Source organism: Metopolophium dirhodum, chromosome 6, assembly GCF_019925205.1.
Source record: "Metopolophium dirhodum isolate CAU chromosome 6, ASM1992520v1, whole genome shotgun sequence".
Lineage (NCBI taxonomy): Eukaryota > Metazoa > Arthropoda > Insecta > Hemiptera > Aphididae > Metopolophium > Metopolophium dirhodum.
Genome location: NC_083565.1, coordinates 5,943,634 through 5,962,653, shown reverse-complemented (window position 1 = coordinate 5,962,653; position 19,020 = coordinate 5,943,634). Strand labels below are relative to the sequence as shown.

General features: G+C 29.0%; 2 protein-coding genes across 3 annotated transcripts; one reads left to right on the top strand and one right to left on the bottom strand.

The window, feature by feature from the left end:
• Positions 1-1,637: 1,637 nt before the first annotated feature.
• On the top strand, positions 1,638-16,640 carry LOC132946220 (sestrin-3). 2 transcript variants are annotated; one of them, XM_061016102.1, is made up of 7 exons: positions 1,638-1,716; positions 11,057-11,236; positions 11,441-11,623; positions 13,456-13,636; positions 13,788-14,047; positions 14,862-15,197; positions 16,223-16,640. In XM_061016102.1, exons 1-7 carry the CDS (start codon positions 1,702-1,704, stop codon positions 16,307-16,309), a joined length of 1,242 nt encoding a protein of 413 aa, XP_060872085.1. In that variant the 5' UTR covers positions 1,638-1,701; the 3' UTR covers positions 16,310-16,640. The 2 variants fall into 2 exon arrangements, with proteins under 2 accessions (XP_060872085.1, XP_060872086.1); XM_061016103.1 differs by lacking the exon at positions 1,638-1,716 and adding an exon at positions 9,355-10,036.
• A 583-nt stretch (positions 16,641-17,223) lies between these two features.
• LOC132946221 (methionine aminopeptidase 1D, mitochondrial) lies at positions 17,224-18,594 on the bottom strand. The gene has a single exon (XM_061016104.1). It carries the CDS (start codon positions 18,420-18,422, stop codon positions 17,451-17,453), a length of 972 nt encoding a protein of 323 aa, XP_060872087.1. The 5' UTR covers positions 18,423-18,594; the 3' UTR covers positions 17,224-17,450.
• Positions 18,595-19,020: the final 426 nt, after the last annotated feature.

The following is a 19,020-nucleotide window of genomic DNA, read 5'->3' as shown; positions in this document are numbered from 1 at the left end:
TATTAATACTACTTCTATAATTCTATGTCTATCAGTAAAAAATGTAAAACAAGTTTATTTAATTTAATGTGTATTAGTTTATTTTAATCAAATTAAATTAAAGTTGTACTAAATCATTGTTGTTTAATTCTTGATTACCTACCTAATTTTATCAACCACATTTGTTACAAAATTGATGTCAAAAATATAGGTCCTCCTATTATTTCTACTTCTTAAAAATGTATGCAAAAGGGTATTTTTAGTTTATGGACTAATAAATGTTTTTATCCATATATGTACTAAATAATCAAACAATTAAACAAGTAACTATGATTTTTTTTTTTTTTTGGGGGGGGGTCTTTTAAATATCCAGCCGGTTGAATGTGGAGCACAGTTGACTATAATAACCCAATCCGGCCCTTGGCCAGGATATAAAAGCTCTTAAAAATAGTTAAAAATTAATTTTACCGCAATAATGCCCTTATAAATTGATATTATATAAAACTATTTTTTAAATGCAATATTTTATTAGGTACCTACTTAATTTATAGTTTCCAATAAACTTAGTACTTTACAAAACGTTTATAAAAAAAAAAAATTGTATGAAAAATTTGATTAATTGACGTGGTGACAATGATGTTGACTGCAGACATGCATATCTTTACAGGATTTATTATGCAATATAATTTTAAACATGCCAAAACATAAACAATTAATTTGCATTAAACCAATACAATTACCAAGAAATTCTAAAAAATGAAAAAACTTTAACAAATTCAAAATAAATGTTTTACCCTTGAAGTAACTATTTCATGAAACGAATAATGTAGGTACTTGGAAAGCATTTTCCAAGGTCACTCAATAAAAGATTAACTTTGCATTGAAATCCGATCCCTATATTTTATTAGTAAAACTATGAAATATGTATTTTTTTTTTTTTATTTATTAGCTATTAGTATACAACTATGACAGCTCGACTATTACAGATATAATACATAAAACAACATTATACATTAAACATTATAATACATATTAAATAATAAAGCCAGCATCCAGTATAAAGGTAATTATTAATTTAATGGCAATAGTAGATTTTGTATTAAGTATGGAGTGGATATTTAAGGGGATATCAAGAGTCTTAAGTTCATTAACTAAAATAATGCGTTTGAGTTGTAGGGCAGGGCAGTCAAGAAGAATATGGGGTAAGTCACAAATGCATTCATTCAGGTGAAGAGTACAGAATGGAGAATCATGAAATATGTATAAAAGGTAAAAAAAAAGTTTTCTCACTCTTTGGCAATTTATTTATGTAAATGTATTTTATAGATACTCTAGACTCTATATAATGGACATTATCTAATATTTATTTTTTTTTTGGTGGGGGAGTTAAGTACTGCCCGATTACCACCTATGTATTTCCTTAAATTTCTTTATCTCTTTATAATTGATAAGTATATAGTATATGTACTATATGTCTATATACCTACATTGTATATCTAATGTAGTAATGTGTTTAGAATAATTCATTAGCTATAGATACCTACAGAGGCAATTTAAAACCAATGACATTATGTGCCTATCTATTTATTGTTATTGAGCCTTTGAAACTGATAAAATTTAACATTATCTCGAAATATATTAGACATAGTAACAATAATTTTATATTCAACTAGGTGTCTTTCGACCGTCAAAGTTACATTAAAAGTCTGTACTACCTTCATCATGGATGAGAACAATGTGAGTATTATACATTTTACATATCTACTTTGTATATCAAAATAAAGTACGAATATCTATGTACAATAAGTCAATAATTGAATAATGCTTTAATTTCTCATGGATAATTATGGTACCTACCTACCTTAAAATATTTACTTGAGAAAAAATATATTTTATGTAAAAAAACAAAGTCATACCCTGTACAGTCTACAATTATTATGTAGATACAGAATCACATGTGTTAAGTACTATTAACTATATTTACGAATTGTTTTAACTTATTAATTTTTTTAATAATACCTATTCGATTTTTCTATTTGTATTGTTATTCGTTTATTATTAATTATTATTAATATTTATTATTCTTATCAGCTTAGGTTATAAAACTAATATAGATACCTACATACTACATATAGGTATATACATATTATATTAATTTGTAGAATTTGATTCACCTTAAGTCCTTAGTTATTATAAAATATAATTTAGTGTACACTATATAGGTGACCATAGGTAATGAATAAAATGAAAGAAACCGCCAAAAAATTTAATTTTTTACTTTGTTGTTATAATATGACTTCTTACACTTACTATTTAGGCTATTACAACTAATTAAATAAAAAATATATCGTCTACTGTATTGGTTTTAATGGTTCTGCATAATAACTGCTAATCATTCATGGTTATAACTATTATAATACAATGTCTAAAATGTTTAAATGTGTTTATGTATTGCGCCATTGCGGAGCATATGTGATATGTCGTCTTCTAACAATTAGAAAAAAAAATCTTTAATAAATGTATTAAAAACACTTAAACACACATGTATAATTAATATCATCAATAATATCAATTATTATTATCCGTTTATATGTAGATATTAGTCGAGTATATGTAGACAAGTGTGTCAAATAACATCAGTTACCTACCTAGGTATTGCTTATAATAGTCCAGGTAGTACCAAATTTCAGAATTGAGGAATATTACTAATTACGTTCTAATAAATGATAACCGATAAATACCTACTGAACACATTATAATTTATTGGTATTTTTGTGAAAGTTTAACCAATAGAACTATTTGAGAGATGTACTGATGGAATATATCCAGAGAGTAAGAGAGTATGTTGTCGATTGTTTTTTTCTTTTAGAGAAACTATTATACGTCTTATTTCGTATACCTATTAGTTAAATTACTATTGCCTATTAGGTACTTATAAGTTATGGCCTGTAATACTATAATAGTACATACTGAAAAAATCAAAAAATCAAATTAAACTCTTCAAAATATGTAAGTACCAACAATAATCGATTTCCTATTATTATAAGCTATAACCTTCAATTACACGAAAATTATTAAGCCGTAGGAGGACACTTATATACCTACCTACCTAAAAATAAGATAATTGTAAAGTGTTGACAGGAATAAGATAGCCAATAGGTATTATACATTTTAAAAACCAATAGGATTTACTCAGTATGTAAAATAAAATAATAGTTATAAGTTATTTTTATACATACGTGTGCTTCGTTTTGTTTCAACTTTTCAGGTCTTTCAATATCAGTTATGAAAACGATGCTGCTGCCTACCTATTAAAAATAATATACTAATATTGTATAATGTATAATAATATATAACAACTATTTTTATTTTTGTGAAAAACAAGTTAATAACTATATAAGTGGCTACTTACATAGCTACTTAACGTGATAAACACGCTTTCCCATTAATATTAATTATTTTAATATAATTTGCTCTTTGCACATGGAAACAATATAATACGCTACAGTGTGTCCGAGTCAGACTTCTGATATATAAGTTATTGATATATGATCAAAGATGTGAGTTGCAGTTTAGTATAAGCCCGGGTTTACACAGAGACAACACAATTAATACAAAGCAGTGTTAGTATTTAAAAACAATTTAGATAGTCCCGTGATAGATTTTGTTTTTGTTTACGTCTTGTCTTTTGACTATTACTATGTGCTGTGGCCTGTGGACCCAGCGTTGTTTCGTAATTATTTTTATAGGCACCTATAGTGTGTAGGTAGTAGGTACCTATATTCGATTAATGGCATTTTGTAAGACTTAAATAGGTTAAATAAAAACCTTAAAATATTGAATTGCAGTTAAGCTTTTCAAATATTATAGTTAACTTTAAAGTTAAATCATTTTTATATTATTATATGATATAAAAGCGCTTATCTTAGAAATATAATGACATTTTTAATAATGACGTAATGCTTAAAAATACATTTTATAAATTATTAATAGGTAACCTACCTATATATATATATATATAAATGTATAAACAACTGTCTAAACAATACGACGATTCGACCTTTAACAGTAAACATGTATTATTAAAATGTATTGAAATGATGTCAGCGCACTATGTTTACCTATCTGACCCACGTGCAACATGGCAAATTTACGTTCAGCAGTACCAATCTTGTTTTGTTAGCCTGCTTTATTAATTTAATTGAACTTCAAGATAAGAACTTTATCTGTGTTTATATGTTGACTTTTTACGATATTGTCGATATTTAAAGTTATTTGCGATATATGAGCAATTTTAAATAATGTTTTGCATATTCATAACTTGCATTATGATCTAAGTATTTATATTAAATCAATAATATAGCATGTAGTGCATATAATTAAGAAAGACATTTTTGAAGTAAAATTCCTGTGCACTGGAAAATGTTGTCAAAATTCGAACTATAAATGCTTATAAAAAAAAATTGTGCCTATGTATTTTTAATTTTTTTTAATTTTTTTTATTGACAGTTAATGAAAAAAAAAACTATAAACATTGAAAACTAACAATGTCCGTTAACAGCTAAAAAAGAGTCAAAATATTTTCAAAATTTTATGGTAAATAGAAAATGAAAATATAAACATTCAGTGAATATGTCATCATGTATCTTCAGTTATTTGTTTTTGAATTACAACAAAATAACGAAATCGAGCGTGAATGTCCAATCTTGTGAAAATGTGAATTTCAAATGCTCATAAAAATTTAATTTGATTTTGCTTGTAGACATTTTTTTTTTTTTGATAAAGATAGACAAATTTATGAGAAATCTTGTATTACAAATCTAAGATTTAAAAAGAAAATTTTTTATGAATTCTTAACTCAAAATAATTTGCTATATTTCGTAAATTTTCCCTATTTTTCAAGATTTGAACTTTCAATGCTTATAAAAAAAAACTGTGACTAAGGATTTTCAATATTTTTCAAACGTCATTGTAACAATATAGTAGGAACCTTGTATTCAATTTCCATGCTTTTTTACCCAGCAAATAAAATTTTATTGACATTTATAGAAAAAAAAACTAACAAAATTGGAAACTTAAAATGTCTTTAAACAGCTCAAAACATATCAAAATATTTTGAAAATTTTGCACACATCATTGTAAAATCAATACATTAATTGCTCCGCTCAGAATCTAAAATTGTTCAATTGTAGTTTGCCAGCTAATTTAAATCTACTTTACTATACGAGGTGCAGTCGCAGTGGTGTATAACTGTATAAGTAGGGTATTTGTAGGATATGAGTGATATAACAACCCCTTTAGCAAGTGTTATAATATTATCACTTATATAATATAATAGTTTTTTTATAATTAAGTATACAAATATTTGTGTCAAAAATGTTATTTTTTCCATACATATACATGAATGTCTTGATCGGCCCATTGTTTATATTAGATCACTTTTTTTATAACCATAACTATATATTTTAATTTATACATAGTGGTATGATATATATATATATTATATTGGAGACAAGTAGACAACACCTTAAAAAAAATCTAGATAATCGCCATTGATGACTGATCCGAGGCTTAAAATTTAAAATGTGTCGAAAATACGTATGTGAGCTATAGTTGGGTGTACCGACGTACCGTATACCTAGTACCTACTCTAGTTCAATAATAGGATTATAGGAAAAAATAAAATAATAATATTCCCAACCAATATTATTAATTTATAAACCATGTGCGGTGACGATAGGAAAACCGGTTATGCTACAGTTTTAATGTTGCCACGCATTACTGCATTAGGTGACAGATTATAATATAATCTGTGGACTGTAGTATGGGAGACTGTCGACGGTCGCAGCTTTACGGCTTCACAGTGATTAATTTTTTTTACCGAAAAATGTTCTTTCGTATTACTATTTTTTTTTTACCAATAGTCCAGCTTACTGAAGTGGTTTTATAGTTATATCACGTCATTTGTTACTAAAATAAAAATTTTAGGGGACAATTTTATCTAGAATCTTATTTTAGAGTCCAATTTTTGATATCCTATTTTGATTGTTCAATATATTATGATGAATTGCATGTTTTCTATTTTATTCGTTATAATTTACCAACTAATTAATACAATATTATAATATCAGGGTTTATACGATTCTATATAAAATATTGATCTCTACAATTTCTATCATAGGTGTTTTTACTGTAAATCCCTTCATTAAGCCGTATTATTGAAAGTATAGGTACATATCTACTAAACTATGTTATGTCCCCAAGATTTTTTTTTTAACTCAGTGGATACATACATTTTACTAAAATTTAAGAGTTATGGTAGTAGGGACTAAATATTAATGATAATTGAATATAATAGTATATATTATATATGTATCATTAATGTAATATGAATATTATTTATATTGATGAACTTGTATCTAAATCATTTGTTGTTTCCTAATTTGAAGGATCACTCGCCTTGGCCTCTGCCTCCTCGCTGAGTCATTTCTGAATCGACTACTGACAGAAGCGTATTTACGATTTTGGCGGCCTAAGTACACACATTTTGGGTCCCCTTTTTCTTAAAGTTTCCTTTCACTCATAGACGCTAATAGAGTGTAGTTTAGCCCCAAAAAAGCTTTTGAGCCTCTATAATTGCAATTTTACTTTTTACCATTAAAAATATAAATATAAATACTTACAGGTCGTATCGAACTCCGATTTTTTATTTCATTTTAAATAATGGTATAATATAATTTATAAAAAACGTTTAAAATTGTATTATTCTTGAAGATATATTATAAAGTTTGAGATTAAAATATTGAAAAACGTTGTTCGATGCGGCCTGTAGAATATTAGCCTCTATTAGTTAAAAAAAATAATCGAATTTGTTTAGTTCTACAGAACAGGATCATTATTCCCGTAGAGCATATTATTATTGTGTACAAAATTACACATTATGGTATCGGCATAGAACTATAGAACAATATAGTATCGGGCGCCTTAAAGATCGAACTGATACAATTGATTATCAACTAATTTATAGGCGAGCTCTGAAAGAATAATAATTCTATGAAAATAAAATATTTATGATACAGGTTAATAAATAAAAAATAAAAAAAAAATTTTATTTTATTATAACTTCACTTTGAAAACAATAATTTAACCCCTAGTGACGGTGCCCCTTTAAGGGATTGAGAATTTGGCGCCCGAGGCGATCTCTCCCCGTCACCACCCCTAAATACGCCTCTAACTACTGGCATCCACTTATGTCCAAATGTCCTATTTATAAATATATAGGTAGATAGGTAGGTAATAGTCGTAATGGTAAATAGTTATACTAATAATAGTAGCTGTATACACAATCAATGCCGGATCTTGATAACGGTGTTATGATCCTTTTACCTCATCTGCAGCCAGAGTAACTAATGGCAAACATTTAAAATACTAATTTTTATTAATTATTTCTCCTATAACCAATAGCAACTAATTATAAACAAAAATTTCTATCGTAAATCTCAAAATACCTGTTTGAGTACCTCTCTGGGTTGAACCAACTGGGTCTAATTGTGAATCTAAACCATTCAGGCCTCAGGGACTCACTCAAAAACACACAAAAAATGTCTACTGGCTTAGGAGATCGCAATGACATACAGACAAACATGTATTTATGTATATATAGACATAGATTGTTATTATTTTCGGACACCCAATTAATTTTACCATAGAAAATTATTATACATTAAAACCTTCCCCGTGACTCGACCGGTTTATTAGTGAAATCCGTATTAAAATAAGTAGAGTTCTTTTCGAGATATGCTCGTACATACAAAAAAGGGGCTTCTATTTTATAATATATATATAGATTATATTATATTAATTGTACTAATATTTAATTATTATTATATTATTTTGTATATTACACATTATAGTAGGAATATCGTATATACGATTTCGGGGCCCCCAAAACAGGGGCCCCCTGTGAATTGCACACCCAACACTCCCGATAATTGCGCCACTGTACACAATATGTTAGTAGGAATAGTTCTTCTTTATATTATTTCAATATCGCCTATAGGTTAGTATAGTTTAGCAAATATAAAATATAAAATAATACTATACTAATAAATATAATATAGAACTGCAGAGTATTATTCAATGTTTACAAAGTCTCAAGTCATTAAGAAAACCAACAATTTGATATAATATTGACTATTAATGTTAATTGTTATTTGTTTTATTGTTTACAATAAATTGATGTACATTGTACTTAAAATAAGTTCATCATACATTTATAATACATTATAACTATTAACTTCTATTGTAGTAACTATACTCTATAGTGTCTAGTAGGGATCGACGTACCGCACATATTAATATATTATCATAACTTATGAGTTATGAGGTACAATTAGGATGCAAGGCTTGGGAGCAGAAATTGGGAGGCTTGGGAAAAATTTAAGGAAATTACGAACATTTGCAAATTTTTTTGTTGTTAAAAGTTTGTAAAATGTTAAAAATGAAAATGTTTAAGGATTGAAAATCTAAAACAAAGTTCTTATAAGTATTATATACTAGCTGTCACCAAAAAATTTAAAAATATGTAGGTAGACAGTTTTTTTTTAAATTCATATTTTAAGTTATATTTTGATAAAATTAGATATTTTAACAAAGAATAATAATTTTAGATATTTTGTTGGAATTCTAAAAATATTAATTGTGGGTACCTATTTGAAACTTTTGAAGTATAATATACATATTATTATATAGTTTACGCGCAATGACATTTTTAAATGCAATTTTTTTGACATAAAATATTTCAACCAACTGTATTAATACTTTAATAGTAACAATATATATAAAATATACTTAGTAATACAGGCTGACAAACTTTGCTCAGAAATCAGAATCGCTTGTCGTATACACTACATAATGATTTTATATCATTGAATTCAAATCTAACACATACACATCCATTACACTATTACAGTTACCCACTCGACACTTATTATAATTGTAACGTAGAGTGGTACCCACCCACTTGCCCACATTTTTTATTATTGATTTTATATTTTATCACGCATATTATATTCAATACATCTATTATGTACCTACTATGTACATTGTAAACAGCGACTAGACAAGAAGCTCGGTGGTATGCGGAGTTAAACTCGTGTACATAGTATTACATAATGTTGTTATTGACTATTGTTAATCGTTTTTTTTTTTTACTAACAAGTGATAGTAAACAGTTTTTGTCGTAAACACCATCGTCGCAATGAATACTAACATATAATAATATAATACATTATAAATAAATATTATTTAATACTTGTATTATATTATTATAAAAAATATAATATTATTTCAAATTATTTCGATGGCACTACGAAAGCATTGTTATCAATTTAACATTATCATCGACGTCGCCGCCAACGGATCGTCATCGGTAGAATCACGTCATTGTGCGCGCGCGCGACAACAACAGTCAACAACACTGCCGCGAGTCCGCGACCGCACCGAGCGGCGATCACCGATGTCCAACTGTCCGAGTGTTCAACCTCAAACACGGTGAACATTATTACACTGAACTAAAGAAGTCTGAAACTCTGAACGCTGTCAGTCCGCAGTCGTAGTTCGTAGACGGTAGGTAGACCACGGCACCGTACCGTCCGTACTATAGTACGAACTACACGGTTAATCGTTAACCGTTCGTCGCCCGCGCACCTTTGAGCTTACACCACGGTCCTCCCCTCCCGCCGACGCTCACAGCCAGTGCTGTCTACGCAATCTACGGGCAAGATTTCGTCAGCTGTTATCGTTACTCGTTAGCGGAATCCGCGGTTTCCGGCGCCGTATCCATCGCGAGCATCGACCGCTCGCCTTCTCACCGTTTTCCCACCGTGTCGGTTGTTCTTTCGTCGCGAAAACGGAGGTCCCAAACAACAACGATGACGGCCACGGCGGGACGGCGGCGCGACAAACTGCCAACGGAACAACGGCACCGATCGCGGACGACGGCCCCGTGCGGCCGCCGGACGCGACTGAAACACAACGAGACCCTTCGGCGGAGGCGGTAAGCACACGTACAAACTACAAATGTCTAATATGGGTTGACGAGTCCGCGGTATGGTTGTTTTTGCGATCCGGACGGGATCGATCGAAACTATGTTTTTCTTTCGCCGTACTCCCTCCGAATCTTTAAACTGCCGACGATTTTCCAAACAGTGAATTATGCCGCATGGGACGCATCGTTGGCCGAACTGAGTGCGCAAATGTGGTCTGTAACGCGTGAAATAGGAATAAAAAATCTGTTCAATTGTTTAATGTCATTGATTTATAAATAGTGGATTAACTGAATACTGAATAGGAGGTACCTGCTAAATACGGTTGCCTATTAAAAATGTGACATCACAGACATTTTTTTAATTCCGTCTACCTAATGACCGTAAAGCTTCTGTTTTTTAAAAAAAAGTTGTAGACTGAATGCTCTTGTCAGCATGGACACTGTGAGTGGCCGTCAACAATTTTCCACATCTAGTATTTTCTTCCATACTATTGTATTCCCTCTCGGTTGGATCCGCTGTGCGTTTGTTGATCCGTCTTCGTTATGGAAACAGTTATATTATTTTAGGATAGAATCCCAAGGATTTTATTTGGTATTTATTAAATAAACATTTGACTTCTGAATATTTTTATTAATTGAGAATTCACATGAATCTGGTGCGTAGAATGAAATACGACTGCTGGTGACGCTCATTCGGTATTTTGCCATTGCGTCGATGGACATCGCGTTAAAATGCTTATCATGCAACACCCAAACTACCGTTAATGTGCATTTGATATTAATATTCGGTGATATCTAATGGCTAATACTGTTGTTTAAAATAAGTCTAAATTTAATCTTAAAACCTAATTTCTGTAGACGGGTAGATTCATTGTCTTTAAGAGTATATGATACAGTATACAACTATAAACACAATCAGCAAAATAATTGTGATTTGTAAACATCCTATTTTTAAATTTATAGTGAACAAATTATGGAGGTACACTAATTGTTTTAACTAATTCAACATTTTTTTTTTTACATTTTTAGGCAGAAATTGAAATGGATCATGTAATATCAAACGCCAATACAGTTTATGGGTTGGACCATGTGACAAATATCATGAAATTTCATAGCACATACCTCAAGACTTTTCTGAGTCTTCAAGAATTTATAATTTATGGAGAAGGTCCATTGCCTATTCAATATCGGCACTATATCGCAATTATGGTAAATATACTAGTTACTTTTTGTATTAAGACTAATAAAAGTAATCTCAAATCTCAATAACATACCTATCTAAATAAAAAAAATAATTCTCAATTGATGATATTTTACAATTGTTTGCAATCATGTTTAATATTTACAGTTTATTTATTATGAAATTAATATTCTTTTAATGTTTATTGCATTTTAACAATTTTTTTTTTTTAGGCAGCTGGTCGGCACAAGTGCACTTATCTAATAAATTTTCATAAAAAACAATTTTTGGAACATAATGGTGACCCTAATTGGTTAATTGGTCTCACACATGTGCCTCGTAAACTTCGTAATTTATATGAAATCAACAAGATTTTAGCACATCGACCTTGGCTAGTAACAAAAGAAGATATCAAAGTATGTATCTATTCAAGTTAAAATATACAAATTAGATGTCATGTATTATTCTTTATTTTATAACAATAATTTAGTATTTGTTTTTATTATTAAATTGATGAAAACATTTTACTTTAAATTACCTATGTATTATTTTTAATTCCTAAAAAAATATACCTACCGATTGAGACAAATATGTTGATGTGATGAAATGTATAATTTGTTTTTTTGTAATACCATGTAGAGTTAATGTAATCAACAACAATTGAATGTATGATTCTACTACATAAAACTTATCTGCAAAATTATAACTTATCTTTAGGTGGTTATATAAACACACATTTTAAAATGTATCAGCATATTTTTAACATGAAAAACAAATATCAATTTATGTTTAATGTCTATATCAAGTGTGTACAATAATAATTATAGTTTGTTCAATATGTATTGAAGTGGTTGAAGGGTAACTCCATCCAATGATTAGCAATGGTTTAATATAGATTTCTTTGTTATGAAAGATTAGTTTAAAATATTTATACTGTTTTCATTATATTTTAATTTCAACAAAAGTTCTATACGTTGTTCCACGAGAAAAGAAACTCGTTTAATGACCTAGGTCACTATTTCCCCTGATCAAACATAGTTTGTAGTTGTAGTGCTATAGAACATTGCCGCCCGGAATGTACGAGTGAAGGAAATAGTGTCCTAGGTTGTTGCATCGCGAAACTAATTGTAGAACTGTCCAGTGTCCACATTATGCATTGTGTTCATTAAAAGTTTCTTTCGTTGTCAAAACCAATTTATTGTACCTACCAACAAGTATAATTAATTATGAAATAATATTAAAAGTAAAATAAAACAAAAATTCTACGCTGAAATAATTAATTTTTCTAAAATTGGTTTGTACTTGGGTGTTTATAAGACATCAGTTAAGTGACAATGAAGTTATTTTAACTAGAAATACGAATTACTATGATTTTAAGTAAATAGTGGTTTTCAATACCCAAAATTTTGTTTGATGCCGTATAGATAAAGTTATTAGTTAATATCAAAATATGAAAATTAGGCTGAATAGGTGACCATTGTCTTGTATATTATGCCTTTAAATAATATTTATATTATTAAAGACTGTTTTAATGTTTAAAAGATAAATTTTGTTTGTTAGTGTATGTTGGTATCTTTTTTACACAAAAAAAATATATGCTGATAATAAATTAAATGTTGATAAGTTTTTATCTGAGTTAATACATCTCAATTTATATATTTGTACCAATAAAAAAAAAACTAAAAAATTCTTTGTTTAATAATATTTATACCACTAAAATTATAATTTAATAGTAACATTTTATACGGTAATGGAGTCAATATTTATATAGTGATTATCATTTATACAAAGAGTATTTAAAATCTTTTAATTTATCCCTTTAGGTCAATAACATAATTATTTCATCTATTATGCAGTTTAATCCATTATTATGATAAATCTTATTACTTATTTACATAAATAAAGTATATAATATGTAATGTATGTATTAAATGCAGTTATTTAATTTTTTTAAATTATTATTAATACTACATTAAATATTTAAGATTTATACTAATGCAACGTATTAGGTATGCATTTGAATGTGAATGAAATAATTGAATCCTCATTTTGTTCATTACAATTTCATTTATTTATTATATAAATATATTAATACATACATATATTATGCCACTTCAATGACAAATTATTAATTAACTATAATTAAATCATTAAATTATTATTTTTTATATTTGTAATAATCAACTGAAAGTAATGCTGTCTTTAGCATGCAAGATAACTAAAATTATTTTATTTTTATTTTTAATAGAAAGTCGTCAAAGGTCCAAACTCGTGGTCAATGTCAGATTTAGGACATGCCATCATACTACTTGTTCATTTTCATAGTTTGTGTAGTTTTGTGTATGCTTGCAACTTAAATGATGAAATACCACGAGCTGTAAAAGTAACTGGTGTTTATTTTAGACGTAGAAGCAAACCATGCTTAAGAGGTATGTTAATGTATCAAAACTTTATAATTAGTACATACAATGTTTTAAATGTTTATGTTTGTGATAAATTATGTCAACTGAAATTATTATGTTATACCGCCTATGAATTAAAATAAACCAGTTGTAATATTATTTATTTAATATATTCAAGGCTATGCTGACGAAAGTGTTATATCTGATGACGAAGGTCTTGAACCAATTGTAGAACGAATGAAAAAACTAAGTGAGCCAGCTTCAGAACAAGAACGTATTCAGCGATATGAACTGGTTCAGAGCCAATTGTGTGATAGTGATACTTCTGCTGATAATGGTTTGGATCCAGATGTAAAGCCTTTTATTGAAGATTCTGGATATTCTTACTTAGATTGCTCACGTCGACAATTTGCTCAACAATCTTCATTTATTTTGCAGGTAATTATAATAATTTACAATTAAAAGTGGTATATTATAATGATAAATTCAACTACAATTTTTAAAAATTTTCACTTATTAAAAAGCTTAAAAATTTAATGCTAGGTTCCTTATAAGTTTTGTAAATATAAGTTCAAAAATATTAAAGATACATAGGTACGATTATTTTTATATGCATTTAAATTTCAAATTTTGAAAATGTTAAAACTATTTTTCAGTTAAAATTGTATAAAAAGTTTTCCTTTAATAGCTAACAATAGACAATTTGATAGAAGACTCCCCATAAAAAAAAGTTGACCGGAAAGTAATATTAATTTTTTGTAAGCATTTATTGGTTTTATATTGGTAAATTAACGAATTTTTATTTATCTATTTTTGATATTTTGTTGTAATTTAATAATGAATAATCCTAAATACTTATTATTTTCACCAAATGTTAAAATTACCATTTTCAATACATTGGGGCAGTAAAAATGGTTAGATGTTCTTCAACAGTATCTTGTTTGATCGGAAAGTGAATTTAGTTTGTTGGTAGTGTTTATTATTAAATTTACATCTATAGTGAGGTAACACAGTCCTAAAATATATTTTAATATATTTCTCTCACATTTAAAATAGCAATAGTTAAAAAATATATAACAATTTTTTTAAATTAGTATTAAGTTAAACTATGCACTCTAAAATAATATTTAGTTATGTTCAAGTGATTATTTTTTTTTATGTTGTTTATTATTTATTAGTTTTATGTATTGAATTTAACAATATACAATTAGTATTTAATGATAATAATTCTTATTATTGTTCCTATTTTCAGGAATTTTCTTGGGATCATCATGGTTATTCGTTAATTAACCGTTTATTTAATGACATTGGATTATTATTGGATAAAAAATTCAAGACTGCTTATAACATGACATATTATACAATGGGTGGTCGCCCTCACATTGATACTTCACGATTCCGTAGAGCAATTTGGAATTATATTTATTGTATTTACGGAATGAGAAATGATGATTATGATTATGAAGATGTTACACAGTTGCTTCAAAGTCAATTGAGAGTATTTATCAAGACTGCTACTTGTTACCCAGAACGTTTGAACAAAACAACCACCGAAAATGCACTTAAACATTTTGATTTAAGTGAAAAGGTAACATAAAGCAAACAATTCATCATACAGTCGTCACCCGATAATTCGTACCTCAATTATTTGAAAAACTCCATAAATTGAACCAAACCCTTGGTCCTGGGAGAAAACTTCTATAATTAGAATAAAATACATGTACTTTGGTCCCCTCAATAATTTGTAATGTCTGTCTGTTGTTTTTCGACTTTAATTGTATAATTTTACCGAAATAAACCTCTGCAATAGTGCAATAGGTAAAGAGTTGTTGAAATTGTATAAAACATAATCAGTCTGAATATAGGTTCCATAAAGTACAAGTGTTTGTAGCTCGCTGATAAAAAGAAAGTGATTATGGCAGCTGAAGAAATAATTTTACTGCATTTGACTTATTTATTTTAATAACATATTATGTTATAAAATGTAGAAACAAATGTGTGATAAATTAATTAATAAATAATAAATACAATGTATGTATGTAATAAAACGCTCGGTAAATCGAAAAACTCTTTAAGTCAAATTTTTAGTTCGGTCCCATGAATTTCGAATTATCGAGTGACGACTATAGTTTGTATTTTAAATATAACAAAAATAATTTTAATTATATACTTATTTGAATCTTAAGTTTGCATGTTGAATAAATTAGTGAAATGCCTTTAAATTTCCTAGAGGGCCTTAAAGGGTTAGATTACACAATACTTCTAATCTAATTAAACTATGTACCAACTCGTAAATGTTTATGCACTGTTAGTCCTAAAATCTTCGTGTGCTGGTCCCACCAGCATTTATTGACTCTTTAATGCCTGTCCCCTCCTCCTCTTGTTCCTATGACCATAATCAAACTGTCTCTGCTCAGTCTGTTTTTTATACTATGCAATGATTTATCATTAAAAAACATTAATGTTACTACAGTGCCAATGATGCGGTACACTTAATACTTTGTAGCAAAGCAACTTCCCTCGTTTTTTTTTTATATTTATAAAATGTATTTAAAAAAATGTTCTAGATGTAATTAATGTATACTTACTAGTATTTTGTTACAATTATTTCAGATTCACATAAATTTAATGATTATGGAAGCACGAATGCAGGCTGAACTTTTATTTGCATTGCGCGCGGTCATGAATTACATGTTATGAAATGCAGTAACCATTTATATATATTTTTTATAACATGTTATACAAATTTTTTTTGTTATAATTTTTCAGATGTATACAATTTTGGTTATACGATTTATACTTGAAGAGAAACCATGTTCTCATATTTTTCTTTGCTTAACTTTTGTATTACCTTAATTTAATCTATTTATTTCAACTCACAATATTTGCAGAAATTTTCTAAATGATCATTGTTTTTACAAATTTGTATTTTATATTAACTGAATATTTTATAGTTATATTTTAATGTGATACTTTAATTTTATACCGATATTATACCATTTACAAAAAATATATATTAACTAGTATTGGATATTGACTAATTCATATTTTTATACATAATATACTAAACAATTTTTACAGTTATAATTATTGAATACAACATTGTTTTACAATTTATGTTTTGTTTACATGTATGTTTGTATATTTTAATTTTATTCATAAATATTTTTTTTTTTTGGAATTAGTACAAATTTTAGAAATGTTAATCAAACTAATAATTGTTATCTACCTACAATTTATACATTTATTAAAGTCAAGAACAAAAATAAAGTTTAAACATTTGATTTGTTTCATCGTTATTGGTAATCAATTAATAATATATTTATTTTTTGATGTGTTTATTAAAAATAAAATAACGACAAGCTTAAAATTGTTTATTTACTACCCATCCAAGCAATGCATTAATCCTTGATTGATCTTTTTTTAAATGAATAATAGCAACTATTACATCTGTATGTCTTGACAAAATTACAGAAAAAAATCTGTGGCAAGAGTACACAATATTTTATCATTGCAACTGCGATTGTATTAGTCTTATGATCAAATTTAGAAGTTATTGGCACCGGTTACATTTTAATATATCTGGTAAATTATTATTTTATTAGGTCACAATGTAAAAATTCTAAATTAAATTATATTATACTCAATGGTACAACATATGAAAATAATCTTACATAAAAATCTGAAATAAATATAATGGAAAATCATAGTACAATTTTTAAACTTAACAACAATTTATGAGTCCTTAACATAATGATATTGTACTTGCAGCGGAAGATGTCTGGTATTGTACTTCAAACTTCAAAGGAATTCAAAAACTACCATTGACACATTAAACAGATTAAACTGTTAAAATGTCATAACCATGATCAGTGATAAGTATTGTATGTTCAAATTGAGCTCCTCTAGAATCGTCGGCTGTTACTATGGTCCACCCGTCTTCTAAAATCTCTACATCGCTACCACCTTGGCTAACTACTGGCTCAACCGTAAACACCATACCTGGTTTCATTATTCCCGGATAACTATATAAAGTAGAATGGAAAATAATGGGAGGCCCATGGAAATATGTACTGATGCCGTGGCCAGTAATGCTCGACACAACATTATGACCGTGTTGACGAACGTATAATTCTATGGCTCTCCCAATGTCTGAAAAGTCTTTGCCTGGGCCACAGGCTTCTATGCCTTTGTACATGCTTTGTTCGGCCACGCTCATCAGTTTTTTACCGTAGTTGTCCACTTCGCCTACGCAATAGGTTGCGGCGCAATCACCGTGAAAACCGTTCAGATAGACAGAGACGTCTACAGATATGAGATCGCCGTTGAGCAGTGGCCGATCGTCGGGCACTCCGTGGCACACGACATTGTTTATCGACGTGCAGACAGACTTCTTGAACCCTTTGTAGTTCAAAGGCGACGGATATGCGTTGTTGTCGATGACCAGATCGTGTACGAAACGGTCGACATCGTCGGTGGTAGCGCCGACTTTCAACTGTGCCTTGGCACTGTCCAGCACAAACTTGGCAAACTTGCAGCTCTGCCGGAGCATCTCGATCTGACCTTTGTTTTGGATTTCCGGTGGACAATCTTGGTCAGGCTCATCGACGACCATGCCGGTCTTCGCGTACGATGGTAACGTGACGTACTCTGGCACCGTCCTGGGATCGCTGACGGTTCCTAGGTGGTCTACTACGTCGTAGACGCCGAAATTGGTCTGGAATTTCGACCATAGAGATTTCGACAGCCTCTGAGGTGTTATTTTGTTGACGAACCACCGCCCACAGACGGCCACGGGTTTACAGATATTCATGGTGGCCACAGAAACGCTTGAACGCCGACAGTGGGACTTTGGCCCGCGAACAGTTTATAGTTGTACGGTTCGTAATTACTAACGAGCCACACGTAAAAGTTGCGTGAAACACATTTAAAAAATACCCGACGACGTTCGACGGTATCCATTACAATTAATACCAGAAGACTTAATCAGTATTGTTGTTGTTCATTAATTCATGATATCTAGTGATAACGGGTTTCAACGATAAGTGATAACAGCGCGAGATTGGTGATAACGACGCCAGTACCTGAATATAGCACAGAGTAATTCAAATATATTTAAAAATATTAATGTCTTACATACTCATAAATGCTCATAACTGACTTAAAAATAAAAATATTGAAAAAACCACCGAGTGAACACAGATAATGTTGTTACTTAAAATATTCACTCTAATATAAAAACTAACAGCACCCTATTGAAACTAGCGAACGAAAATTTATTGTCGTACGTGCGTAAGACGGAGAAAAGTTACAACACAAGTGGGTGCGACGTCCTCTTAAATGTTGATATTATAGAATTGTGGTTTTTTTTAATTTTGTGCATATTAATAATATATTAATATTATCAATGA

Coding starts and splice junctions, on each gene's coding strand:
- LOC132946221 (XM_061016104.1), bottom strand. CDS start 18,422: ATGAATATCTGTAAACCCGTGGCCGTCTGTGGGCGGTGGTTCGTCAAC.
- LOC132946220 (XM_061016102.1), top strand. Junction 11,624..13,455: donor TAACAAAAGAAGATATCAAA/GTATGTATCTAT, acceptor TATTTTTAATAG/AAAGTCGTCAAAGGTCCAAA. Junction 15,198..16,222: donor ATTTTGATTTAAGTGAAAAG/GTAACATAAAGC, acceptor CAATTATTTCAG/ATTCACATAAATTTAATGAT.